General features: G+C 41.2%; 1 protein-coding gene across 2 annotated transcripts in view; it reads right to left on the bottom strand.

Annotated features, from left to right (window-relative positions):
- Positions 1-27837, bottom strand: part of dennd1b (DENN/MADD domain containing 1B) — a 119875-nt gene that overhangs the window by 40236 nt on the left and 51802 nt on the right. Inside the window, exons 6-13 of one of the 2 annotated variants that reach the window (XM_042515126.2) lie at positions 25006-25075; positions 23173-23253; positions 21813-21872; positions 18052-18105; positions 17353-17463; positions 8529-8629; positions 6335-6380; positions 4623-4724 (exon numbers count right to left, since the gene is read on the bottom strand). In XM_042515126.2, coding sequence (XP_042371060.2) covers positions 4623-4724; positions 6335-6380; positions 8529-8629; positions 17353-17463; positions 18052-18105; positions 21813-21872; positions 23173-23253; positions 25006-25075 — 625 coding nt within the window. The remainder of the gene's footprint in view (positions 1-4622; positions 4725-6334; positions 6381-8528; positions 8630-17352; positions 17464-18051; positions 18106-21812; positions 21873-23172; positions 23254-25005; positions 25076-27837) is intronic. The other variant, XM_042515132.2, reaches the window with a different exon arrangement.

Below are 27837 nucleotides of genomic sequence, written 5' to 3'. Positions count from 1 at the left end.
ATACATTAGTCAAACTAAATTAAAAAAAAAGAGAGAGTGAGAAAGCAAGGAGAAAAAGAGTCTGTGTGTGTGTGTGTGTGTGTGTGTGTGTGTGTGTGTGTGTGTGTGTGTGTGTGTGTGTGTGTTTTAATAGGGCTATCTCATTGCCATGAGATTCTCCCCGGTGTGGGGTTACTTTGTCAAGCTGACCTCTTATAGCAGCTGAGCGGCTGAGTTTTGCATACATAATTAACTACAGCTAAATGTCATCTTTCACTTCAATAACTAACGCAGTGGGTGATGCTGCTCTCTCTTTTTGACTCTTAATTCAGAGTGAACCGCTGGCAGAACGAGTATGTGAAAATGAAGTGCAGCTTTTAAACTCCACATGAGTAAATGAGGGGCTGCTAACACCGCAGAGCGAGGGTGTATGCACAGTTCAACGCCATCTAAAACAATCGTAACCTCTAAAATAATGTTCCAAATGAGCAGATCTCAACATTTACAGTTGGTAAAGTAAAGGCTCGACAACAACAACAACAAAATCAAATACTTTGGAGCTTGTTATTATATGTTGTAGACAGCGAGACTTGGTACAGCATGTAACTGAGGTGGAGCAACCGCATTCCCAGCACCGAGCTACCATCTAGTTAGTGCAGCATGTGAGGGGCTTTACTGTAGGTGGCTCCGCTATACTGAGAGACACCAGTGAAATGAAACACTCGGCTGTATCTAAACTGAAAATGGGAGAAATCTGGTGGACATACCAAAAATCTGTGAGTAGCAAAAGTTTCCTCGTGAACTAGATCTGAATGTCATTGATGAACATTCCTGGCCGACAATGTGTAGGCGTCTCTGTGTGTGTGTGTCGGTGCATCTGTGTGTGTGAGTGTTTGCCTGCTGTCGGCTGTACTCTGTTGTAGATGATGATGTAGATGTTGTTTTCTGGGAGCATCGGAAAACTGAACACCAAATTAAAGCCGCGATGTTTGATTAAGTGTGCCAGGTGATCTCAGGAGAGGCACGCAGACACAACCTCAACCCCCTCATTCATTTGTAAACCTCCAAATGCAGGCTTGAAATACAGGAAGTAGGAGTGTACGCTGTAAATTTCCCCCTTGATTGGGAATACAAATGATCAAATGTATGAAGGCTAGGAATGTATGGGTACACGGTGTCAGCAAAGTAGCGAGAGGCAGGGAGGAGGAGAATAGAAGGAATTAGGCTGTGATGTGAGAGAGAGCATCTGAAAATAAAGATGTAAGCTGCATTGTAGCACCTCACCTTGAATATGTGGCACAGAAAGAATAATACATGAAAAAAATTCTTCCGTCATTGGTTTGAGATCAATTGCCGGGATCAAACAAAAATCCGATTCAGTCACACACTGTTTGTTTTCAGAATTAACAGACTCCTAATTCGCTATTCTTGGATACTTTTAATGACTAGTGCGGTAAACAGCTCCACCAACCAAAAGCCAATTATAACTTTATCAGCACAATCTCTGTGTGGAAGAGGAACTGTGGATCTCAGAAAGAGAAACAAAAATACCTTGATCTTCCAGGGAAAAAACAGTTTTTTTTTATTGAATATTTCTTTTCAGTGTGCTTGTCAACACATTGATTTTACTGACACTAGCACAGTCTCTCTGAGATTAATATGATTTATTAATGTGTAAAAACTATTGAAACTTTCAGTTCAACTTACAGTAGGCAAACTGAAAATATGCTAAATCTGGCTAAAAATACATGATGTAAAATAAAATAAAAAAAGATCAGTTTCTCTAATAATATCGCAATGTTGATCTAAAATAACAGCGAAAACAAGAGAAAAGCACAAACTCAAACAAAGCAACAGAAAGTTCCTTGATCTACATTTTTTTTAAAATACCAAAATACCCTAGTTAAAATAGGAAATGTTTAGAATGACTTGAAAATGACAAAGGGATTTAAAAAAAATATCTAAAAACAAAAAGTTAAAGAGACTGAGGTGATTCATTTATGGCTACTGTCAAAGCCTGCCCTGTGCATTTAAAAGACAAATCCAGATCAAAAGCACAATTAATACTGGACCTTTGATTCATATGACATATCCAATTTAAATAACGTCATTCTAAAAAGATTGTTGCATCCTTTTTTGACCCGTTACCAATTACTCTGTTATTCAGATCTTTCCTTTTTCTGCTAAACGGAACCGCTACTGGCATGGTAGCATTTGTAATAGTCAATAAATCTAAAATATTATGTGTGAAGTTGCGGGGAAAGACCATTAAGGGGGCGGGCACTAGTGGTGCCGGTGTAGGGGTCCTGTCTGAAAGAGGGCGGCTAATTCAGGACAACTGTGAACTCTGAACCTGCTAAAAGCACGGCCACTGGTCAGCGGAGCCACGTAATAAAGTCCACATGTGCTCACAGCCTGCGTTGCCATAATTAGATGGATCTCTAAAGGTTTGCTTAAATCAACATCAGAGTGCTTTGTTTTCACTCTTAGTTAGACTTAAAAGACACACAAAAACTGCCTGTGGCCTTCACCTTTTTTAATCCAAATCATGTTTTTTATATTCATACAAAGTGATGCTGGGCTTTTAAAGTGAGAATAATCATTACTTCATAGGTCTCAGGGCTTCGGTTTCACGCTGAATAAAGCCGGAGTGTTAAGTAGCCAGTGTTACAGTGAGAATTACGGAGAAATGAAGAGTGTTTTAATAGCTCAGAAACAACGCGCGGCAGCTCAGCCCAGGCATAGAATCACTCAGCATTAATCAAAATTTCAGGCCTCCGTTTGACAAACTGCACAATGCCTCAAACATCTCCTTGTGTGTAAACACAAACATCAAATGCCATGTGGCATGTCCTCATCACTAACAAGCAAACTAACAAGAGACCTGGAATTCCTCTCAATTAGTACCTGCTCGCTTCCTTATTAATCTACTAGCCCCGGTGAAAAGATGAGAGGAGACAGGAGAAAAAAACGTGAATTGGAATAAAAACAACAACAACAATTTGTTGCGATAAATATATTAATGCCAGTGAGGCTTCCGTTTCAGGTGGTGTAATTTGACATGATATGCGGGCTATGTTCTGTCATTAGTAAGGAAAAATGGTGAGTGGGGGATCAAAGCGAAAAGGCTCTGAGCCTGCCACTTAATTTATCACACGGCAAAGACAAAGGCTTTTCTCTCTGCTTCTGTCGCTTTTCAAAAGCCCTGACTCCTTTTTATGACAAACTCAGTTTGCAATTTAATTTAGGGCTCGAGTCCCTGGGTGCAGAAAAGCAAGCAGGCAGGAAGTAAAAAGAAGGTACTGTAGCCAGACAGGCACACAGGCAAAGAAGCAAACAGTGGGTGCAAGAAATGTCCGGGCTGGCGGTAAATACTGTGAGAAAGAGAGAGAGAGAGAGACAGGAAGGCAGACAGGTGTCATGAAACTCGAGCAGCCAGCCAGTAAGGCATGCAGGCAAACTGGCTCAAAAAAAGTGGGCAGGAAAATGTATAAAATGTAGGAAAGATCGAACGATTGCAGGTTGTGAGGAGGCATTAATGCACACGAACAGTCGCAGTAGGCTGAGCAGTGCAAACTAGAGTGGGAGTTTGACAAGGTCTGCAGTCGTTTGGGCAGCATATTGAGTTATATATTGCTGGTAGGGCAAGCGTCCGGTAGGCGGTGGAACCTGAGAATATAGCAGTGTGGGTAACACTACATCCGCAGCCTCAGCGGGGCCTCAGAGCCTCACAGGGGAGCTTTAATACATACGCCCAGAGAAACAACTTGACAAACAGATTCCTATTTCCACAAAGACTATGGAAGACAAGCACGTGCGTTGTTTTTTATGTCTGTATGTGTGTATGTAAGAGTGTGTGTGTGAATGTGTGTAAATGTGCGAGTGACCCTGACGCCGTGGTGATGCTTCCTGTAGCACTGACCGGCGTCAGTGCTCCATTAATTAAAGAGACGATGCACTGGCAGGTGGCTTCACTGCCCACACTGGTAATTGGCCCCCTTCTTCCCACTCTCTCCCCCTAGAAAATCACCCATCTCTGCCTTTTCTTTTCTCTTCTCTGCCTTGTTCCCTCCTCCTATCTCTCGTTCTCAGAAACGTGCCAGTGGGCAGGCAGAAATGCAAGACTTTGTGAAATAATGATTAGAATGGATGAAGATGAAGGGAAGGGAGTTGCACATTTTCCCACAAGCCTCTGATGGTCGGGGAATGCTGTTTGCCTTCAAGCGTCATACGACGCGACGGGAGTTTACTTTAGACAGCCACAATCTGAGGAGCCAGTACTGCAGTCATTAATGATGTGGGGAGGGGACAGAGCTATACTTTGACAAGTTTTTGCAGGTGTGTGTTTGTCTGTGTAGGTTTTTCTGCATGTGTGCATGCGGGCGTGAGTGAGAGTATCTGAATATGAAAGTACATTGGAGGACAAGAGAATGGGTTTATGCAAGTGAGCCTGAATGTGAAAAGAGGAAAAACAATCCTTCTGTGTGTCTGGTGTAATGAGACAATAAAGGTTGAGTAGCTCTGGAAGGTGTGTGTGTGTGTGTGTGTGTGTGTGTGTGTGTGTGTGTGTGTGTGTGTGTGTGTGTGTGTGTGTGTGTGTGTGTGTGTGTGTGTGTGTGTGTGTGTGTGTGTGTGTGTCTCACCACGTCACTGGGCAAGTTGTGCAGGTCATCAAAGGGACTCTCCAGGCCGTTGGTGTCCACATTTAGAATGACCACGTCCTCCAGTGATCGACTGCGTACTCTCTAAAGGAGAAAATGTCCAGTGTTATCAAATTATTTTAATTAAAGACAACTCTTATTATCATCTCTCTCAAATCTCCTCCTGTCAATATTACTACACATCAAATTTTGCATTTATAAATTCTTGTAATATTCAAAATTAATAATATATATTTTTTCTACTTTTACATAATGCAATTAAAGCATTATTTTTAAAAGTTAACATATTTGTTTTGGCCATCTCATAGAAATGAATTATGTCCACAACTGGACAAAAAATAGAATCATGAATGTTTTAAATAAATAACAAAGTGTGTGAGAAAATAGTTTAGATAATCATCAAATCATGAAATTAGATTGAAATTCCAAGTGTGGCCCGGGTGTGTTTCCCAGACAAAGTTGTTTCTGTCCTGAAGCTGCGGGAAGGAGAACGCTCAGCGGTCACATTTAAAACCACACTGTCATCACACTCCTTTACGATTAACGATGAAATATGGCGTGTCGAAAAAAAATCTTAGGACATCTTTACTGTAACACAAATGCGCTCCCAAAATGAAGAATGGCACTGAGAGGAAACATTTGGATTGCGCAAACATTTTCCACAGCACCAAAAAACCTCATGCATCAACAACAACACAGTGATGCTGTGTTGTGCGCATTCTGATGGCGACAAATTCAACTATTATTTCAGTGTGGCGCAGGATGCAGGCAGGTGTGGGGGGGGCAGCATAGTGTGTGAATTTCTAGTTTGTCACTTTTGTGACAGCCTGTGCAGTGGAGGCTCACATGCTGATCTGGACTAATTATGTAGTGGCGGAAAGGGGGTCTGTCATGGATGCAGAGTGTGATAAATACTGCCACTGCCGCAACTGTCAGACAAATATCACACACACACACACACACACACACACACACACACACACACACACACACACACACACACACACACACACACACGCATTACAACATATGCATTTGCACAATTACATGCACACACAGACAAACAGTTACATACTAACACTTACACACAAGTGCAAATGTGCGCGTGCTTGCAACATGCATTCACACACAACAGCAGTGCTGGTGATGGCTTGCCCCCCAACCAACACACAAGGTTTAACAATGAAGTAGAAAAGCTCTTTGTTCGCAGATGCTTTTTCTGCCTTTCTCTCTCTGTCTTTTGTACTTCTGGTTAAGAATGCACACAAGCAAGACAGGGAAATAAAGAGGAAAAAACATTCTGTCAATTTTTTTGATTCAGTGTGTTGGAGGTGCCAAACATCGCCTTAGTGAAATTTCAAATATTTTATGCCAAAATTAAGAAGCAATTCACCAAACAAGGTGCAGCATTAGACCACTGACAGAGAGGAAAACTTTGAATATATAAATTTACAGCATTCTCCCTAAATGTTACTTGAGTTTTTCTTTTAAGAGAATCAATTGAAATTCATGATATCTATGCAATGTAAATTAGGAAACATTAACATTTCACTTATCATATACACTACAGAGTTTTTACACATATACATCAATTTGCAGGAACATATATAATTATGCACATGCACTATAATGATGTACACTTATTTACATTCACAGTTCTATGCACAGGCATACCCACAGACTGACTAACGTACCTCCAGCAGACTAAGATGAACTCCCACAAAGTATGGCATGGGGGCACTGCGGATGGAAAGAGGAAAACAAAGCTGTAAGCAATATCAATATCAGATGGGTACATGCAGTAAGTAAATATTTAAGGAGGCTACGTTAACACAGCACATTTTACACTCCCATCTGAAAAAGTTATAAGCTTTTTGTTGAGGGTTTGAGCCAATAACTATGTTGATTAATCTTTAGTTATTTATTGAAATATAAACTAACATAAATAACCCCCTCTTTAGTATGAGGATTTGTATGCTGTCAGCAATCTGAAAATATGATTTGACTACGATATATACTTTGTGATGGCATTTGTGGTTATTTTAGCATGTATTCAAATTATGTTTTTAAAAAAATACTTAGATTAAAAAAACAATAACCACGTATTCAATGCCCCTCATAATAAAAGCAAAGACTATTTTATACGTTAAATTTATTTTATCAACTGTACCGTAATGCAACTAACTTCGCATGAGATATCACAACTGTAATGTAGGCAACAACACTGATTATCATCCATATGTTGCTCTTTAATTTAATCACATTACATGAACAGCACAGACTTAAAAATCTGACTTAAAAACTATTTTCCCATGAACCACCATGTCTCGTCATTAGATTAACTTGTGTATGGAACAGCGCATTGATCTGGTGCTTCTGGACTGTTTTTTGAACAACTTTTCCTTTCATGTTGACTCCAAGTGTTTCAGATTTTGTTGCTTAAAAAGTTAAAATGTGATTAAAAATGTGTTTTTGTCCCAAATTGTGACACTCCTGCTATCTGTTAGCATGAATTAAACTGAAAAGACATCACAGAAAAATACTGAGAATACCAATGCCACAACTCTTACTACTAGCACTATTATGACAATAAAAACACTATTTACGCTAACAACTTATTTTTCAAGACAATAGAATTTTTCCTCTAAAAAGGTAGCAGATTCAGTCTAGACTTGAAAAACTTAAGGGAAGAAGTGTGAAATGTTTTCTTTTTACCCTAAAAAACATATTCGTTGCATGGTCATTACCATGTCATTCTTGTTTTATGTGTTTAAAATTTATGTTCATATTCAAAATTAGTGGTAAGGAAAGGCTGAATCATAGAGCACGTTTTTACCATCCACTAAGATGGATAAAATCAACAAAAACAGTCAATAATAAAAATAAAAAAAATACAAACCATTTTTATGATGAGGTTTACGGAGGAGGCAATAATCAGAGAGCTTTGGGTCAGTGTGTTCCTGGCCAGAATGATTCAGAGGCCACAGGCTTGTAATCAACTTAAAGCAACAGAATAACAAACAGGAGGCCTGTAGCTCTGAACTTTAGCCACTGTCTTCTTCATTTCATGAATATCCAGCGCTGACTTTCATCAACATCTACACAAATACATGCACACATACACACACGCAGAGCATCTAATATAATTTCGTTATCAAATCAGTGCATGAAGGACACCCCTGTGATTTAATAAGATAATGATGAGTCTTCACAGAGTGTTGGAAATCACATTTTACTGTCAGTGATGAACAGCTTTTTGAAGCTGATGTGTCCCTCATAGTAAAGCGCTGTAATGTACGCGCTATCGGCACTGATTCGACGAAAAACAGCTCCTTTTACATAAGATGACTTTCCCACTCTGCTTTATTTATTTATTTATTTTTTATATGTACATTTGATGTGAACCCATGTAGATGTGTAGACAAGCTGTTACCTCTGCTTTCCATTCAGTTTCAATCAAGTCCATTTAGATTGGTTGGACCTGAGTTAGATGGCTGGTAATGAACCCCTGAGAGGGCTGAGATGATGAGAGCGTGGTGCTAGCACTGGCATGAAATATGGAGCAAGGTGATTCAGGTCGTTCATTATGTCGAGGGGGCCACACAGGAGAAAGCGCACCGCGAGAAGAATCATGAGAACGACTCGGAGAACGTGTGGGAGAATGTGTGAACATGTGTGTCTGCACTTTTACATTGACGTTTTAGCGGCAGAGCACGGTGTTCGGCCGGCACACATGGCATGTGTTTGCGTGTGTATGTGAGTGTGCATGTGAGGGAAAGAGGGGGAGAAAGTGGCAGGAGAGAAAAGGTGCGGGTGTAAACATTTATTATGATGATCCTGATGGTGTTTGTGTATGTGTGTGTGAGTTTCAGAGGTGGTCAGCCTTACCAGCAGTAGTCCAGAAGATGCGGGGGCAGCACAGGGATGAAGATGTGCTGCCAGTACATAGGAAAGAGCAGAGCAGCCGCACCGTGGACACATGCAGTTAACTACAGAGAGAGAGGGAGGGAGAGCGGGAGGACAAACTCAACACAACTTTTCAAGGCAAAACTAAGAAAAGGAAAGACACTTCTATGGTGCATGTTTACTGGTAGTTTCATTTTTTTTACTGTAGGTTTGCGTGACTTCACTCTCAAGAATTTCCAAAAGAAAAAACTGCAACAAGTAAAAAGAAAAGTAACTTTGAGCTAAATATACTGCTCTTCATTTTTTCATTCTTATACATTTCTGCAACTCATTCAACTAAGTTTCTAAACTGCTAAACTCTATAGAAGAAGTCTGGAGAACCACAGCTCTATTTTTTTCCAAACAACATTCTGTTTTTAAAAAAAAATCTAGAGGTCTGATCAAGGTTGCTGCTGCTGTGGTGATACGTCAATGTACAATATGTTTGATTTCATTGAGTTAGCCTTTAATCTCACTCACAAACAAAAGCCCACAGTAAGAATGTGGTACACCGACATGTCTGTTGTGATGAACACAAGACCTGCAAGCTATTGTTGGAGGAAGAGACTGAACGCTGGAGATCAACCTGCTGATATAAGCCTTGTCTTAAACTCATGACAGAAACACAGCAGAGGAGAGGCAGATTGATGAGGAGGTGAAAAGACTGAGATGAAGAACGGCAACATATGCTTTACACTCAAAGAAACATGAGACCAATGTTTCCTTCATACTGATTCATTTGTGGTGGGTCATCACTGCAATAATACTGCCACAATTGCACATGGCAGCGAAACATAAAACAAATCATTCAAAGCACAGATTTTAATCTGATCTGAACACAAAAATGAGAGCAAATACAAGCCCAGCGTTCATAATTAACTGCTTTTCAATTCAATGTCAAAGAGAGAATTGTGCTGTGACCTGCACAAAAACAACAAAAGGAACCCAAAACAGTGCTGACAGTAACCATAAAAATCAGAATTAACCCAACTCCTATGACTATGAAATTAAAGAGAAAATAACCTCATTTTTTACCAAATAATGAGAGGCAATCACATGAAGATGGCATTCCCTTTCAAAGGAGCTCTCCACATTGTCAAACCAGCATTACACATAAAATTAAACTCATTGTCTCCCATTGTCTTAAAACCAGCATCCCCCTCTTGACATCTCGTCTCATGAAAACCCAGCTATAGTAATGACCTGCAACACACACACACACACACACACACACACACACACACACACACACACACACTCTGAGACACACAGACACGGCAGGAGAAAGAGGCGTTAGCTCATCCCCCAGATTAAAATAACATGATTAAATATGGAAAGAGAACAGAGGTCTGAGGGGCTCCTGCGGGACTTCATTAGGGCAAATTGCCAAAGAATGAAACATGAGTTAGCCAAGAGAGACTGCGGGCTAGGCCAATACCGCCGGGACCCCGGAGCAGCAGCCGCTGTTATACTGCTGCAGCTTCACAGTCAATGTGTGAAGCGGACACACGCTATCACACACACACGCACAACTACCAGGAGACCCCCTGCTCACTGACACACACAGTGTCACAATTGACCGGCCAAAAGCGGGCGAAGCTTGGCGGCTGAAAACCACCACTGCCAGAGGGAGAGAAAGAGTGCCCCACCCTCTGAATCCACCCCAACATCAAGCCCGGACATCTGAAAAGCTTACAACAAAAAAAGTGTGTGTGTTTGTGTGTGTCCGTGTGCCTCCCTCCCTGCATGTTTGTTTTAACTGCATTCATTTTTCATATCGGCTGGAGAAAAAAAAAGCAATGATCTTTTTTTTATTGTCTCCGTGCAATCTCTCATACACCCAGTCCCACAATAGTTAGGACTTAATCAACATTTAATTGGTGTCTTGCTCTGTGTATCTGCATATGCATATTTGCGCTGCCTGCCGTCTTCAAATAAAACACAACAATGCCACGCTCCTGTCAGGATTAATTCCCCGGCAAACAGTTTGTTTTTTTGCTAATTCTGAAAATAAATCAATGCTATGAATATTAATGTCTGAAAGTGAGGCACTTGGTGGAAGAGCTACTATCAAAACCATCACACCCTCCTGCCTTTTTCCAAAGCGAGGACGGTAAGGGGCCATTAAATTGTGATGAAGAGAGGTCAACGATCTGGCCGTGGATATACATACACATACGTACATGTGCCACACGCGCACGCACGCACACACTTAGCGGAGCGCCAACAGGCTAGTGTATTCCTCCTCTGGGAGTGCGAGACAAGCCCCAGCCATTCGCTGGTACCAGGAGGTAATGGCACAGAACACCTCGCTAACCAACTCCAATTATCTCCACCAGGCCTCAAGGTGAGCCCCCCAACTGGCATGATTTACTCTCAGGTTGAAAGGGAAAACAGGAGTCTCTCTCTCTCCTCTCTGCTTCTCCTCTTCTCAGGCTGGGTGGCTGGCTTGGGGGAGTTGGCCGAGAGGGGAGGAGAAGGGGTTACTGAAACTAAGATAATGATTTATAAAGCAAATCTAGATTTCTGTTTTCTTTTATTTGCTATCTCCAAAGCAACGGAGGTGGCAATGTGCCTGAGATAAGGCAACTTGGAGGGAACTCCAGAGGAATAGTTCACATATTTGCTTCTCTAATTCAGCTTAATACAAATCCCTGTGTCCTTGTTCAGGTTTTAGAACGAATGAGGCAAAAAGTAAAAGGAAGATAAATTGGAAAAAAGAAAAATCGTACCCCCTTTTTTTTCTTCATTTAAGGGAGGGGGGGCTTCACATGAGAGTGGGTCATGAGAGGCTAAGGCTGATAAAATATTTGCCAGGCTGATAAATAATAGATGAGTGGAGCCAAATGGCTTACACGCTCCACAAAAGACCTGGGTGCTTAATATTCCATTCAATGGAGAATCACAGATACAGTCCCCAAGAACAAATACAGGATTAGGTGCTGGGTCCAGTCCTTAGGGACCAGGGCTCTGCCCGGTAATGAGGGGCTGCCTGCCTCTTACACTGTGTGTGTGTGTGTGTGTGCATGTGTGTGTGTTCCCCTTTCCTCTGAGAGAAGCTAACCGATTATACAGCGACAGCCTGCTTCAAAAAGCAGTCAAGGTCTTTGGTTCTGCCCTGAGAGCGTTTTTAGTGCGCTGTAGCCGAGACAGAAAGTGTCCACACTAACACTGGTCTTCCACGATCCATTCAACAAGACTAAAGGAAGGAGGACAAAAAATGACAGACAAAAAGAGACAGACAAGCAGGTAAAAGTAGGAGAAGAGAGAAGTGGGGGGATCAAGTTTGCAGTGCACCTTTGAAGCAGGTAGCAACAAAGTTAAACTAAGAGGTCACACGTCAGCTCTGTCAATTACAGGGTCTGAGTGTAGGTCAATTGTTGTGTTCTATCCCATATTACAGTACATACTATAAACTATATACTAAATATTGGATTGCAGTCAGTATAACATCACTATGTTGATTTTTTTAAACGCTAACGTGAAATGAAACAATGTGTGTGCCACTGATGTCAATCAAACTGCGACTTTGGAATGTCACTACCAATTAAACTTCACAAATAGACATTAAAATGTTTTTCATGGATTTAATAGTTATTTTTCATCTTCTGCTGTGTTCACAAAGCTGTTTTACCACCATCTACAATTTGCTTTAATACTTTCCAGCTGTGAGTAGTTGCCCCATTTCCTTTGTGCAATGCATTGTGGGACAATAACGTCCATCAATAGTACTCAAAATCAAGTGCTGTATGCATGCTGGCTGAACTGTGTCACATTTGCACTTTGAATCCGCTTAGAAGTAGTTTATAGTGTGTAATACGGATATGTTTTGTTTTTCTGTAGCTGAATCATGTAACATACATTCACCCAGGTGACTAAAAACAAATCTTAATTACTTTATCAAATCTTCTGACAGCTCACACGCCTTCAAATTGCTCTCTATACTCATACATCAACATATTACAATGAGTTTGTCCCTCTACCTTCCTGAACAACTACACAACCCATCAACAGTGATGTTTCCTTAAAGAGCTGTACCCTCCAGAAACATCAGATCTCCTCAATACTAAAACTCTGAGCTGTGCAAACTGTCAGTAAGCATTGTGTTTCCACCCACACCGTTCGTCTTTACCTGAGCAACTGGACATGTTGAAGTGAAATGCAGACCGAAAAAGGAGAAACTACTACTGTGGGGGCCATCATACTCCGCTTTTGCATGTTTTTCATATAAAACTGAAGTGTAATGAAGATTTGACTGGACTGAAAGAACTCACTTCCTCTGCTTACATACTTAGATGAGGGAACCTACTGCACATGTTAAATTACAGCGAGAGCACGGTGTGAGACAAATAGCTGGCTGCTGCAGGCAAAGTAATTCAATTTGACAGGAGGAATGGTATCAACAGAGTCGCTCTTGACCTCTTCACACCAGCCTCAAACACTCATTTCCCCTCCACTAGCCTTTCCTTCCAACTCTGTCCCAGCGCACTCTCCAAATTCAATCCTCTCTTCTCTTCTCCCAGTCTCATTTCCATCCCAGTTCTTCATTTCTTATTCTGTTTTCCTCCTCTCATCCTTCTGTCCTCCTGTCCATTGCTACTTCTCCCTCGTTCCTCCTGTTGGTAAATCACCATGCTAGCATTTCCCTCTCCCCTCCCCTGCACAGAGTAAGTCACCAATTACCCGCGCTGTGCTTCTCCCTCTGTTGACAAACGCCGGTGTCAGGCCCAGCACAACGCAGGTGTGCCACAAACAAGTAGGTGGCACGGGGAGAGAGAGAGAGGGCACATCGGACGACACGGGGTAACAGCTAACGCCAGAGCCTCCCACGCATGCACACACAGTCACTGACTCTCTTGCAGAAAGACACAAGACATAAGGTACAAACACCTGTGAGTGCACGAGACACACAAACAGATGCATGCAGGTGAGACACAAACACCCACAATGTGCACATGTGCACAAACACACATTCACCACGGCACAAGTCAAACACATGGCATGGTGCTGAGATAAGTCTATTGAGGGGAAGGATGTCCCGATGTTCTGCAGATGCCCAACAACAGAGAGATGCATTAAGACACCCAGAAAGAAGGAGGCAAAGTCAGAGAGAAAGAGAGGTGTATGGCAGGGTGAGTGAAAGACAGATGGACAGAAAAATAATATGTCAGCGAGGAGGAATAACTAAGATAGAGAGAAAGTAGAGAGACAGGGAGAAAGTCAGGGAAGGAGAAGAAGAAGAACAGAGGAAAAGGCAGGAAACAGAGAGACAGCTGGCACTCTAGGGCATGGTGGATGGATAGTTCCTTGTTAGCATAGGCCTGACAGGCTGATGAGAGGGCTGCTGTCAGCCAGTGCTGGGGCCGGGGCTGTATGAGTTTGGGCGATAGGCAGGGCAGAGGCTGGGCTTGAGAGCTGGGGGGCCCTCGGCAGATGAAAGACGCGGAGGGTGGTGGGGCGATGGTGGTGGTGGGGGTCCTCCCAACTGACTAGTTAGAGGAAGGGCCGATGCAGCCCTATTATACGGCCCTATGACAAGGCTGCACGCTCGGCTGGCTCCCGCCCCTGCGCCACCGCCAACCGGCCTTTTAAAACAGTGGTACCATTCACCTCCGGTCACGAAACAGCAATAAGTCAACTGACGCATTGTTGTAAGATCATGATTTATTCCTTTGCTGTTGGCTGCTTGCGAGACGCGCCGGCCATGTACCGGCAGACTGACACACTGGGTTCACCAGGGGCTTTAACACAGGCAGCACCTAGAGCAGGCAGAATAAATGCAGCATATCTCTCTCTGTGTGTGTGTGTGTGTGTGTGTGTGTGTGTGTGTGTGTGTGTGTGTGTGTGTGTGTGTGTGTGTGTGTGTGTGTCTTTCTCTCTCTTTCCACTTTCTATTCCCTGTTTCTCTTTGCTTGGCTGAGAGGCTGGACAGGCGGAGGTGGTGAAAAGCAGCTGGATGGTACTAACGATGTTACTAACAATACCTTCTCTCATACATCCTCTGTCTGTGGCAAGCGGACTATAGAAATATTACCTGTCCATCCAGTGACTGCTAACACTCACTTTAACAAACATTTTTGACAAACTTTGACGTTAATTATATATTTTCGATCCTTTACGATATTTGATCACAAGACAGTGGCATGGATAATGAGATGGGCCCTTTGCAGTTTAGTATGTATACACTCAGATAGCTGGCATCCAGAATCATGGCAGCCATTTCCACTTGAACTAGGAGGTCATCCTACCCAACAGCAAAAAATAACGCATCACAGGAGCAGTAATAACATCAGGCCTGCAAGTAATCCCAGTGGAGATGTGAAAATACCTTTGTACTACAGTGCCTGACATATATCGCTACCAAACCCAAACACCTCTCCCTGAGGAAGGTGGATGGATAGACAGATGAGTGGATGAAGAATTGCAGAGGATGAAAGGTTTGCAGAGGTAAAGGTCTGACGTGGAAGCTCTTAAAAAAATCCTGTCGGCATAAATTTGTTTAAAAGAAAAAAACAAGCCAAGATTAGTCTCAGAGCTGCAGAAAACTGTAAATCACAGACAAATATCGCCTCCACCCCTCTTCCTGCTAAAAAGAAAAACAGCTTCACCCTTGAGTCTGATAATTTACATCTTGTAACCCTTGTGTCACAGCACAGTGTGCAGCCTAGACCCTGAGCAGAGCGCTGCTGGTCTGAGGAGCTGAGGGGAGACAGGTGATATTCTCTGAGGGCTGAGTAATTTTTACAGCTCTTTCTGATTATAGCTCCTATGGGAGACCTTGGGTACCGTTCCCTCCAGCACCCATCACCACCCACAGGCCCCTCCGGCTGTTCAGTGTTCTGCAGCCTTGTAGATACCAAGGCAGGACCAGCTACACTACAGATACAGATAGGACTTGGGTGACATCACTTCCCTCTCCCATCTCATCTGTCATAAACATTTGGCTCTGCCTCATCAGCAACTAGATAATGGAGGGGGGGTGAAGAACAGTGGGAGGAAGAGAGGGAGAAAGACACAGAGAGATTTCCTCCCTCATACAGACAAACAAAGGGACTTTAAATTATGTGAGAGAGTTAAGACATGTAATAACGGATAATTTAAGGCTTTTTGGCCATTAATATGTTGCTGTTATAAAACAAACAGTCAAATATAATCCAGCTTTAGTGTGGATTTCCCAGCTTGTCAGAGCGTGGTGATAGTGCTGCTGTCTGACTGCAGGATGCCTGGGCAAAGAGGGGTTGTAGGGGGTGCAGACAGATCAGTTCAACTCTCTCTGTACAAGCAGCGTAGCTGTGTCAGATAAATATCCTCATCGTGCTAATTAGGGTTTGATATCCTGCTGGATTATTGATGAAGAGAATCATGTTCAATCTAGGAAAGAGTCCCAACATTTGAGCTATATACTTTTTTTAAGAGGGAAAATCCCTATCTGAATTTGATATGAAGCCTAAAATAGCAACCGTGACTCTCTATAACAGCAGATTAGCAACATTTTCTGATATTATGATACAAAGTTTTTTAGGATGCAAGTGAGATAGGTAACAAAATCCTATATTATATTACATAACATTCTGAGTAGGGCTGTGTATTGGCAAGGATATGGCGATACGATATATATCATGATACAGGGGTTGTGATTCAATATATTGCAATACTGTTAGCAAATCAATACAGCAACTGGAGAATCTTCAGCACAACACTATAATTATACTATACTATACTATATACTATAATAAAGTACTTAGCATTGGCAGCAATAGCCACTATAAAAGTGTTATGACAAAAATCTGGGGATATGATACAAATAAGGAGGGTTAGTGTTACAACTCAATATTTTGTGATACTTTTAGCAACACACTAAATTGACTTTTTAATGATAATTATTGATGGTTGAATACAAGAATTGAAGCATTTGAGTACAATAAATAATCTTGTAGTTAGCATTGGCAGCAATAGCCACTAGTATTGTGTTTTGACAACAATCTGACAATCCAATACGTATCACAATACAGGGATTGGGATTCAATATATTGTGATACTGTTAGCAACAAAAAACATTGACATTTTTAAGGATCACCATTTATGGTTAAATACAGTAACTGAAACTTTTAACCAAAATAACATTGTAGTTAGCATAGGCAGCAATAGCCACTAGGGCTGTGTATTGGCAATAATCTGGCGATGCGATAAGCATCACGAGACAGTATATGACAATACTATTCGCAATGTGATATAATGATATTTATAGAAATCTAATTTTAGGAGCTAAAGGTGTGCCTCCTTACGACTCTGCCTGTTTCATAGGCCCATGTTTGTTGCCTTTATGCTAGCGATAGATTGTTATAATAGTTAAAAGAGTGAAAATTGTTATAATAGAGTGAAAGAGTTAAACGGCTGAAGACATATTAGGACTGTTATCTAATGGTTGAAAATGTAAACACAACACAAAATGAATCACTGTCACAAGTTTTTGAATGAAAACTACTTATCAAAAGTTGATTCAGTGTTTTTGATAACTGATACTGTATCACAAAAAACGATACTCGCGGATCATTGTTTTCTTAAACTCCTACTACTGAGAGCACACAGCTTTACATTTTATGACTGAAAGCTTTACCCAAACTTGAATTAAATGTTTAGGAAAACTCATCCTTCAAGCACTTGCAGTACTTGAACTATTTTCTGAAATATTTTCCCCTTGTGCCTGACAGGGCAGAGCTGATAACAGACTGCAGCTGAGAGAATGACTTGGAAGGGATGGACTCACAGTGCTAAGCTTGCTTGAGGTAATGATGATGCGCCGTTCGTGCAGCATACTGGCGTAGAGCTGGAGCATGTTGTTGACGTCCACAGCCACAAAGTACTCTGTCAGGTTCCTCTGGAGATAGACAGGAACAGAAGGATGTGTAGGTACATACAGTAACAAACTGTCCTTGCTTACAGTAAAGTGTCAATGCTACAGACAGGGAGAGTGCCAGAGTGTGCCAAACAGAGAGATACAGTACTAGCTGTAAAAGGACTCGGACTTCCATCTCTACACATGTCGTTTTGCAGTCAAAATAAATGGATGAGAAATACATTTTTAAATCTGATATAGTAACGTTATGAAAATAGATAATGTATAAATCAGTGTTGCTAGAATATTTCAGATTGATTATTGTTTTAATGTTGCTGTAGGGACCTGAGATGCTCGATGTTTGAGCTACAATTTAAATGCAAAATCAACAAGAAAGAAAATGTGTTCAGTTTGAATTCCTCTTATACCCATGGCAATCACTGAACTTCGACATTAAAAGTACGAGCACCACAGGAGATAAAACTGAAACAAGGGGATGATGCAATAATTTCAAAAGGTGACAAGTGTATCTGATTAAAAACGATTAGAGACAGAGATGTTTCCAGAAGAGCGGGATCTCTCTTTATCTCCTTTTGTCTCTTTTCTGTTTCTTTTTCCATGAATACTTACGCTCTCAGGGATGGTTGGCAGTCCATTGATATCCGGGGCGATGAAGTAGGAGTGCTGCGAAAAACACAAACATGCAGGAGAAAGATGAGGGAAGGTCACAAGTGAAGCATACCACTCACACAGAAGAGAATGAGGGGAAGAGTGGAGGGGGAAAGGCCGTTCACTTTGTTCTATGATTTATGGCTCATCTTCAGCTCTGTCTATATGAATTGCTGAGCTGGTGTCTGAACTGTGGCAATGCTTTTATCAGGCCTACAGAACAGAGAAAGCTCAATAGCAGCTCAGCTCCCCATAGACACAGACTGGGGTGATGTCTCCGGTGGAAAACTGAGTCTTTATTTAAGCATTAAAAAGGCTTGCGGAGTACCAACACACAGACAAAAGTATACGCGTACATGTGCGCACGTGTGCATCCACACAGACAGACAGACAGACAGACAGACAGACAGACAGACACACACACACACACACACACACACACAGGTTGTTTAGAGGATCACAGGGCTGCCTGTCTCACTTTGGGAGAGCAGGGCAAGTTCAGTGTTCAGATCAAAGGGGCCTGAGAGAGGTGGTGTTTGGAGACAGGTAGACAAAGCACCAACTGAAACACACTATTGTGTTTCTCACACACGCTCTCCTGGATCCTTAGTACACCTGCGTTTCGCTAGGCCTTTACTCGACCATCTGTTGCAGGTCTTCTCTTAAATCCACTGAAGTGCATACAATAGGTACTCACACAGTATTTAAAGTAAAAAATTAAAATTTATTTAGTCTTCTTAGACTTCACAATGTTTAAACTTGCAACTACTGTTTGCTTGCAAATGCAGATCATTAAAGAAATAATGTCAAGCTTATGCACGGTGTTTTCTCTAATAGTTGAGAATTCATTTGATTTGTGGCCCTTGTGGCAGGAAGAATGACATCCGACACCTGAGAGGTGGTTGCAAAACAGTTTGATTAGCTGCATTTTTAAAGGACACAATAATAAACAGAAAAAAAGCATAAAGGACAGAGGACTATTAACAGTGACACATAACATAACAACATGATTAAGAAGATGCAAACATAAAAGGAGTCATTCAAAATCAGCAACCCCACCGAAAGTATCACCACCGAGAAAGATGTCTCTCGTTATCGAGACATAAGAACACAGGAGAAGAGAGGAAGCCCGTCACAGTCAGACAGGAAAAATATGAAATTTAATAAATCCATGTTGATGTACAAATATCAGCTTAATGTGCCAAACTACATAAGGCTTGATTCTGTGCCATTCTGAATAAAGCTGAGTTAACCCTTGCCCATGCCATTATTTACCTGACTGATTCAACAATGTCCAATAACCACAATGTTTGTTTTAGAAGGTGCTGCTGTTTGGTACTCAAGGGCATAGGTTTTGTTTCTTTGTTTCAACATTGGGTGGGTGGGGGGTAGTTTAATGTAAAAATAAACATGTTTCACGCTCTAACTGCATTTTTATTAAATGTGAAAAATGTAAAATCAATTATCACGAGTAAACAATTGTCATATTCCCAGGGGATGGTTATTGTTTAAGTAGGGTGAAGCTTGGAGTAGAAGAGCATTCAGCACAAAAAGACCAGCACCCAAGGCTTTTGAGTAAATAAAAAAAAAGATAAGTTTCAAAACGACCGTTAAAGTTACACTAAAGTAGCAAAACATGCAGTGAAAGACTCTGAGGCTCTCTTCCAGCAGCAGCAGGCTACATACAAAAGTTAAATATATAAGTTCATTTAGTGCTGAATATGAATTTTTGGCAGAGTCAAACATTCGAACGGAAGCCAACCAGTTGTTTTATTTACTGTGTGCTTTTTTGCCAAAAAGCAAGAGAGAAACAGAGGTGCCAGGTTTTTCTGCCCTAGAAGGTTGTGGAAAAGAGAACAAAACAAAGCAATATTTCCTGTTTTTAATGTGCGTATTCTGAAGACAGTTACTGTATGTTGGGTTGTGACAAGTGTGTATTCTGATGTGAAGCATCACATTTTTCCTATTAAAGTAAACACTGCTGGTTGGTTTGTGGTTATACTGTAGCTGAGGGGCAGAAGTAGGCTAGTTAGCATTCAAGCTAATAAGTGCTGCTACTACAAAATAAACCACAAGATAGGAGATAGCAAGACAGCTAGCTAGTATGGCTGGTTAGTTGTTGACTTTATAAAACACACATAAACTAGATAGCTATTGGTACAAAATCATTTGTTAGATAAACTATTGTATTGAATTTGTTAATTTAAATGATCCACACTTTGATGAAGTCAAGGTTTTTTTTTTACAGTGCACTTCACTTTCAACTTTGCGTCCATTTTTTAATCAGCTCTGTTTTAAAGGGGGATTTCCAGTGGCACTTGTAGGAATACTTAAGTTTTGAAAAATGATTTAAAGACTGCAGAGTAGGGCTTACACAGTAACAGATTTTCCTACAAAAATTTTCACAAAAAGAATTCATAATATTATCATGGTATCTTTGGAAAATCTGAAAACAACAACAACAACAATAACAATAATAATAATAATAATAATAATAATAATAATAATAATAATAATAATAATAATGCTATAAGTTAATTACATATTTAACTTTGTTAATTGTGTGTTTTGTCTATTTTTTATTTGGTAGGAAATTTCACATCAAACATTTACATTACAAAACAATTATAGGTAGGTGGAGTGAAAGACAAAGCGAGAATGGAACTAAATGGAAGTGAATAAATAGACACTGGATTATATTATCATATGTACATTATTAACATAATATCGATACTTTGTTTTTATATATTACAGTTATTGTCAATACCAGTACAATGCAACACTCCTACAGCACATAATATAATAAAAAATAGATTTGGATTACCATGGTTCTGATTATACCTTGTTCATTAACTCACCTGGGTAAGTCTCATTCCTACACTGGATGGCAATGAGGGCACAGATAAGCTAATTTCAGTTTCCTCTGCTGTGCCATTTTTTCTTTACATTTAGCTAAATACTACATGCCAGATAAGTTGTTTTTAAAGTCTCTGCCTCCTCGTCATTTTTGTAAACAATACTGTTTGCGAGCAGGGTAGTCTATTCATGGTCGACTGCAGACACAACAAAACAAAAGGGCTATTGCAACCAAATATATAAACTCTAATCAAAGATCAGGGAATTGAGGTAACATCTGAGGCGCTGAACAACCCCCAAATAACAACACTTACAGTTAAACAGTATACTGCATATATCTCAGTCTTTCTTTTCCCATGCTCTGTGTGCAAAATTATGTTTCTCTGTTGGTCTACAAATTCATGGCACTGTGATAATCACAAGCCATGCTCCCCAACTCAACCCAGACTTTCATTGGCTGTTTGCTTGCTTATCTGCTTTTTTCTTATTCCTTCGAAGACATGTTTATATAAAAACATTGAAAGTGGGTTAACTGGAGAGGCATCAAGGAGATTTTTTGAGCACAATTGCCTTTGCTTTAAACATAAAGAGGGAGAAAAAAAAACTTTTGATATTCAGAGAGAGAATATAGCAGTGTGGAATGGCATTAATCATTTACAAGGTTTGATTGTTTTCCAGAGGAGAAGAAACATACACTAAGGCCCAGGATAGTTTGTTTTTGTTATATTTAAAAAGATAGCGCAGCTTATTTGGCCAAATTGGAAAGCCGTGGCTCCCATGCGATTAGTACAGCGGCGGTTTCATATTTCACAGCAGCCTCCTTCCCTCCTCCCGCTTCTGCCGTTCACTCATTCCCCTCCACTCACCGGCTCCTTGCTCCGCCGATCTCTCAGTACTTGCCCAGTGGCAATATACAACTGCTCATTCTTGCACAATGAGAGAGGGAGATAGAGAACAAAACAGGGTTCACACATGAAAGGGGACAATGATCCTTCTTCTTGGCTGCCATGATAAAACAAAAAACACTCTTTTAGGGAATAATTCTGCTTCATCAATTAAATATCAAACTGGTGGCTTCTCCAGAAAAGACATGGAGTGATCACCTCTGTTCTCCGGGGCTTCTTTTCCAATGAAGCTCTGAGATGCAGATGAAAAGATTTTCGCATATATACAGCTGATAAAAAAAAAAAAACCTGACACAAAGAAAAAAATAAATCACAAGGAATGTTAACTGACCTTGTTAACCTTCATGGAGATACATTGATTACCTCATATTAGTCTTGTTATGTTGTAAATTCATCTGTGTAATTAGATGCGTATCCTTCTGAGACCTATGCTGCGGAAAAAGACCCAGAGTTGCTTTTTTAATTGGTCCAAAAAAAGGAGCGGAGGTCCTCAAGGACAAAGGCTAACACCGAAACTCTTTTGATCCCCTAATGGTGTGGAGTCTAAACAACTCAAAAATAAAGATATTAGTGAACAAAATACCATGAGTTTAGCAGTCCAACTGAAAATCATTCTGTTCTGCTTATATAGGCCAGCTTTATGGGAGCGAAAACTGTTTCAGAGTGTTATATGTGGGAGCTACAAGGAGAGATTGTGTCAGAGTTAACACAAACACACACTGACTTTGAGGGACCTGGGTTCGTTAAGCCATTTCAGTTTTTGATAAGCAGGAGACATGACGAGTTCTGAGAGGACCCTTAGAGTTTAAACACGTCCAGCTTGGGCTTATCACACAAAAACCTGTTAGCGCCACTTCTTGTTTCCAAACAGAGTGTCAGTCCCGGGCCCTGTGTGTCTCTGTCTTCCCACCTAGTGTATCTTAACCTCCTTGTGCTCTCCACGTTCTGTCTGCTCCATCGTTCCCTCATTTATCTCGTCCATTCCAACCTCTACGTTTTGTCGATCTCTCCCGGTTTCTGCCTGCCTGTCCTATTTTCTTTCTGCCTGTTTTTATGCCATCATTGTCTCCCCTTCTCCTCTTTGTGTCTATTTCATTTTATTTCTCATTATTCCTCCCTTTTGTCTCCTATAAATTTTGTCTTTAGTGTCTCCCGCTCCACTTTTATCTTCTTCAGCCAACTTTTATCATCTCATTTCTGCAGCCTCCTTCCTGATGCAACACACTGCTATAGTAATCTACCTGTCCCGCTTCTCCCTCTTTCTACTGCGACTCTCAGCTGTCTTGCCTCTGATAAGGGGGAATAAGAGATCTATACCTACCACACTCAGGTTGACTGGCGTGAAGGGCTTTGGCACAGGCAGATCATAGAGAGAATTCAGCATGTCATTCAAGTCATTTTCCTGCGGGAGAGAAAACAAACAACAAAAGAGAGAAAAGACATAGGACACATGAATTTTATTTACTTGTTTTGTTGATGTCACGAGTTATGTGTCAATCTTAACAACAGCGCTGGGACAGGCGCTGCTGCAGTCCAGAGGGCAATCCTGCAGCGAGGCCTGAAGGGCTCCAAAAACTTCCGACTGACATATGTTTAACGAGCAATGGTGAGGTTAAAAGACGGCTGAGTGCAGAGCTTGCAGACGCTTATTATCCGGCGGGGTTGATTTACAGCCGAGAGCGGGCTGTCAGTAATTAAGCAGGGGTCCCCGCTCCAAAGACAGGGGCTTTAAGAAGCCGTCAGAGAGAGCTAGCTTGACCACAGAACAGGCCCCGAGATTATTCTTGCAGCATTTATGAGCTCCACGACAAGACTGCTATTTACGCTCTCGGGCCTCTGGCTGGAGAACGGATGGGGACAACAGTTTGCAACTTGTACTTAAACTAAACTTACTACTGTGAACACAGAGGTTGCGCATTGTTGTTTGTTTTAGATTCTTTTTCTATCCGCCCTCTCTGAGAACTTTGTTTTGGTTTTTGGCTGCGAACCATTGCTCATTTGAGGAAATGTGCACGTGCGTGAGTGTATATGCATGTGCGAGCCAGAAGGAAATAGAAACTCGAGAGGAATGGGCGGCAATAAACAGTAAGAGAAGGAAAATGGTAGGTGGGAGGGAGGGAGGAAGGGGGGGGGTGTTAGGGTGTGTGCAATCGAACAGCCTCCTGTCATGAGAGGCTCAATGCTCACACGCATGGTCAGCAACACGGCCTGGGGAAACACTTCATTTACCCCTCGCCTTAAACCCTCATCGCTCTTCTGTCTTCCCTCGTCTGTCAACATCTCCCTCTCGCCTGGAACGGACAGCGGGGTAAATAGAAACCAAATCATGCACACTAACACTTCAGTCGCCCAGGATTTCTAGCAATCTTTCTGTCTCTCTCTTCCTCACACACAAACTGGTCTATTCTACTTATCTGTCTCTCTCTATATTTGACTATCCTGCCTCTCAATTACATAAATGTGTGTGAATGTTTATGTGTTTGTAATTGTCTACTTTAGCATGCCTCTCTGTCCTGATCATCGCTCTCTAAAGGGTCTTGGAAGAAGCAGCAGCGACTACATAACAATTGAAAGCAGTCCCAAAGCTCCCTGCATCTCTCCCCTTGCTCTGCCTCTCTCCCTCTTCTTCTCTCTTCAGTCTAAACATGGGAACATCACCTACACCCTCTGCGCTAGACGCTGCACATCTCCCCAGTTTGTTGCATATTTTACATTTCCCCTCCCTTTACTAGTACAATGCAGTGAATAGTCAGGGGAAAAGACTTTTGTGAAGTGCGAGCATTCGTGTGTATGTTTGTGTGCGTGTGTGTGTGTGTGTGTGTGTTTTTTTTCTTAACGATTTGTTTTCCAGTAAATCATCAGGAATAACTTCCAGTGTCAGATCAGTGTTTGGTCTGTGAAATGTCAACATTGTTGCTGCTAACAACAGGAGCCAAGTCGAGCCCAAGACGGCGAACAAAACTTGCACACAAAAGACAACATGCAGAAGGAGAACAGAATGGAGGGAAATATCTTTACCACAGTACAGTTTTCAAAGACACTAAACTGTGTGCTTGTTTCTCAGTCAAATCAAACTGCCATGTCTTATTTTGCATGTACTTACACCGCACATTATATACATACAATTATAAGTACATCCAGGAGAGATGATTACCTGTTGTTTTGTTAGGTAGTCTGCCAGAGTATTTAGCAACTTGTAGTAGATTTCAAACCATGGTAGATAGCTGCAAGAGTCAGAGAGACAAAGTGTGTTAATGGCAAAGTTTTAATTCATTTTATAATCTGCAACACATTGCTTCACAATGTCTATAAAAAATTTCACCATCTGATGGAGAGTAAAAATGTAAACAGCATCAAGTTTGTTATATTACCGTGTGCATGTGCTGGTTATTGTCAGTGACCTATTGCTTAAAGATCAAATGCAACCAGGACATTGATAATGGATTGTGTTGCCAGCTATCTCAAAGCACAGAGTCGTTGTTACATTGGGGAAAAAAAAGTAAATGCTATCTAGTCCTTATTATGACATTTTTTGTACCCGGGGCCCTCGCATGCTAAGGATTCCTGTCATGTCTGCCCTTTAAGCCAATAGGAAGGGAGGGTAGAAGGGGAAAAAAAACAATGATTTGAAAGATAGATTCTTTAACAAAAAAAACACCATCGCTTTCATGTGACACAGTGGGATGCTATGGTTTACAAGCATGCTGCTCACAGATGCACAGACTTAACAAAAATGCAGCCCAAGATGCCTCCTGCCCCCCCACCCCGTCACCACCTCCTTCTGCCCCTCTGCTTTTTCTTCTTCTCATGCCCTTTGCATTTAAAACAAATCTTTGCCTTATGCAATTAATGTAAAATAAATAAATTCATTAACACGCTCAAAATAATTTATACTGCGGTGTTTGTGTTAAAGCTAATCACGGCGTACACCCACCATAAGCTAAAAGCATCTGCAGCATGGCTTTCTTTACAAAGTTGACATATTCTTGGCCAAGTCGACTTGCTTTCCGGGTGGATGATGGCCAACATTTTTCTTTTGGCGTTAAAAAGCTGCGAGGGCCCAGTTCATTTAATGTTATGCAATCAAATAGTAAAAACATGGTGTCCTATCAATGTATTGAATTTTTATTTAGTTTGGGGTTTTTTAACATGCAGTTTTGAACACTGCATGAATAATGATTCTAGATAAGGACTTCTTAGCATTACCATGAAATAAACAGACTCTCATATTAATGCTTCATTAACTCGCCTGGATGCAGGGGTTGAAAAATAAATTGGTGGCAAAATGATCAATCAAAAGTGGATTTGCTCAACAAATTCAGAGTATTTCTTAATGTCAATAGGTTAAGACGTGTTAAATACAAGTTTTTGGGACAATAATTTCACTCAAATTAGAAATCTTCAACTTTAAATCTACAGTTTCTTTGTTATATAATAGAAATTCATAAGAGTGCAGCTTTGATTGTGTGAGAGTTTATAAGACAGTCAAGTCCTGCTCCAGCAGTTGGCTGGAGACTGAGGAGTTTCAAGGCCATGGGTCACTGGCTGCTCTGTAGACTGGAATTAACAGACAACAAGAAAAACAATAAAGTGAACCTAATGCAAATTTTCATACCGCTAAATCCGCAAGGGGCCAATGACAGGCCGGGTTCCCGGAGGAGTGCAGCCAAGCGCACCAATCAGAGAGGCTGAGTGACCATTAGCCTGAAACAATCAGCCTCTTAGCATGCCAATATTTTGACGTCTGTGTGAAGATTCACCGCAATCAGGTCACATTCGCGGGTGAGTCTAAATCAAACACGCGTATGTTAATTCACATGCTGACCGGATATCAACCTGAAGACCTATTTCTGCCACGTCAAACTGCATACAACGCAAATATCTGCATATGGGGTCAGTTTACATTTAGCATTTACACAAAAACTTCAGCCTGATATAAAGAGTAAAGGGGGAAAACAAAGCCTGTGTATTATCTGCCTTCATCATGTGTGTTTAAAAAGCTTGGCTTCTGGACATTAATCCTTCATTTTTCAGAGCTGAAGGGGATGTAAATAGGACTCTCGCTGTCAGAGCAGCCGTCAGGCCTCACAGATCTCACAGTCATTACACTCCTACACCAAGGTGCTGTAAATCTTTTGTTTTAGAGGCAAACACATGATAGCTGGCAAAGGAAGCCAACCATAAATTATCAATATTCTCCTAACATCTTCCTAAAATAGCTTTGCATGCTTTATTCAAATGCAATAGAATGAATATAACTTAAAGATGTATTGTTTTGTTGTACTTACCCCCCCCCCCCCCCCCCGCCGTCTCTGCTCTCTCTGTTGATGCAAAGTTAAAGTTTGGAAAGCTTAGAGAGATACTCCTACTCGTCACAGTTCATTGCTCAGATCTGTTTGTGCTTCGCAAATCCTCCGATAGAGAGAGAGAGGCATCCATCACAGGAGTGCTCAGTGTGTGGGGGCCCCACAATCTCTCCTGCCATTTCAAACACATGTCTTCTCAAAGTGCCATGTACTCAAAGAATGAACCATTTAATCTGCCGTCCACTCACAGCCCGTCGTGCTCTTCACCCACGGCTCAGACTACCTACTAGCATGGAAATATCTGACAGAAGACAGGGACACAGACAGGCCGTTGGAACTTACAATTATGCCATTATGGATAGAAGCACACAAGAAAACAGACGTAGCAGAAATAAGCCTTACAAAACTGGCTTTTCAAGTTTTGGATATATCCCCAAAGAAAACAAAAATTAAGCAAACCATTCACAAAATCTCCTAATGTTATATAAACTCATATTCCTACATTTTATCAACACACCTTGGCAGTTAAGCTGTTTCACATTCTATATTGGCGTGCTAATATCTTTTTGTTGCTATAAAATACCCCTTGGGTGCCTAGCACGACACTTATTTATGCTCCTTAGATGAGTCTTAAATCTCCTTTAATGCGCAGGCACCTTAATCATAAGTCAACTTACACT

The sequence above is a fragment of the Plectropomus leopardus genome, chromosome 5, assembly GCF_026936395.1.
Source record: "Plectropomus leopardus strain MGB_pleo_1.0 chromosome 5, ASM2693639v1, whole genome shotgun sequence".
In the NCBI taxonomy this organism is placed as follows: Eukaryota; Metazoa; Chordata; class Actinopteri; order Perciformes; family Serranidae; genus Plectropomus; species Plectropomus leopardus.
The sequence above is the reverse complement of the archived record's forward strand: the minus strand, read 5'-3'. Positions and strand labels throughout refer to the sequence as shown.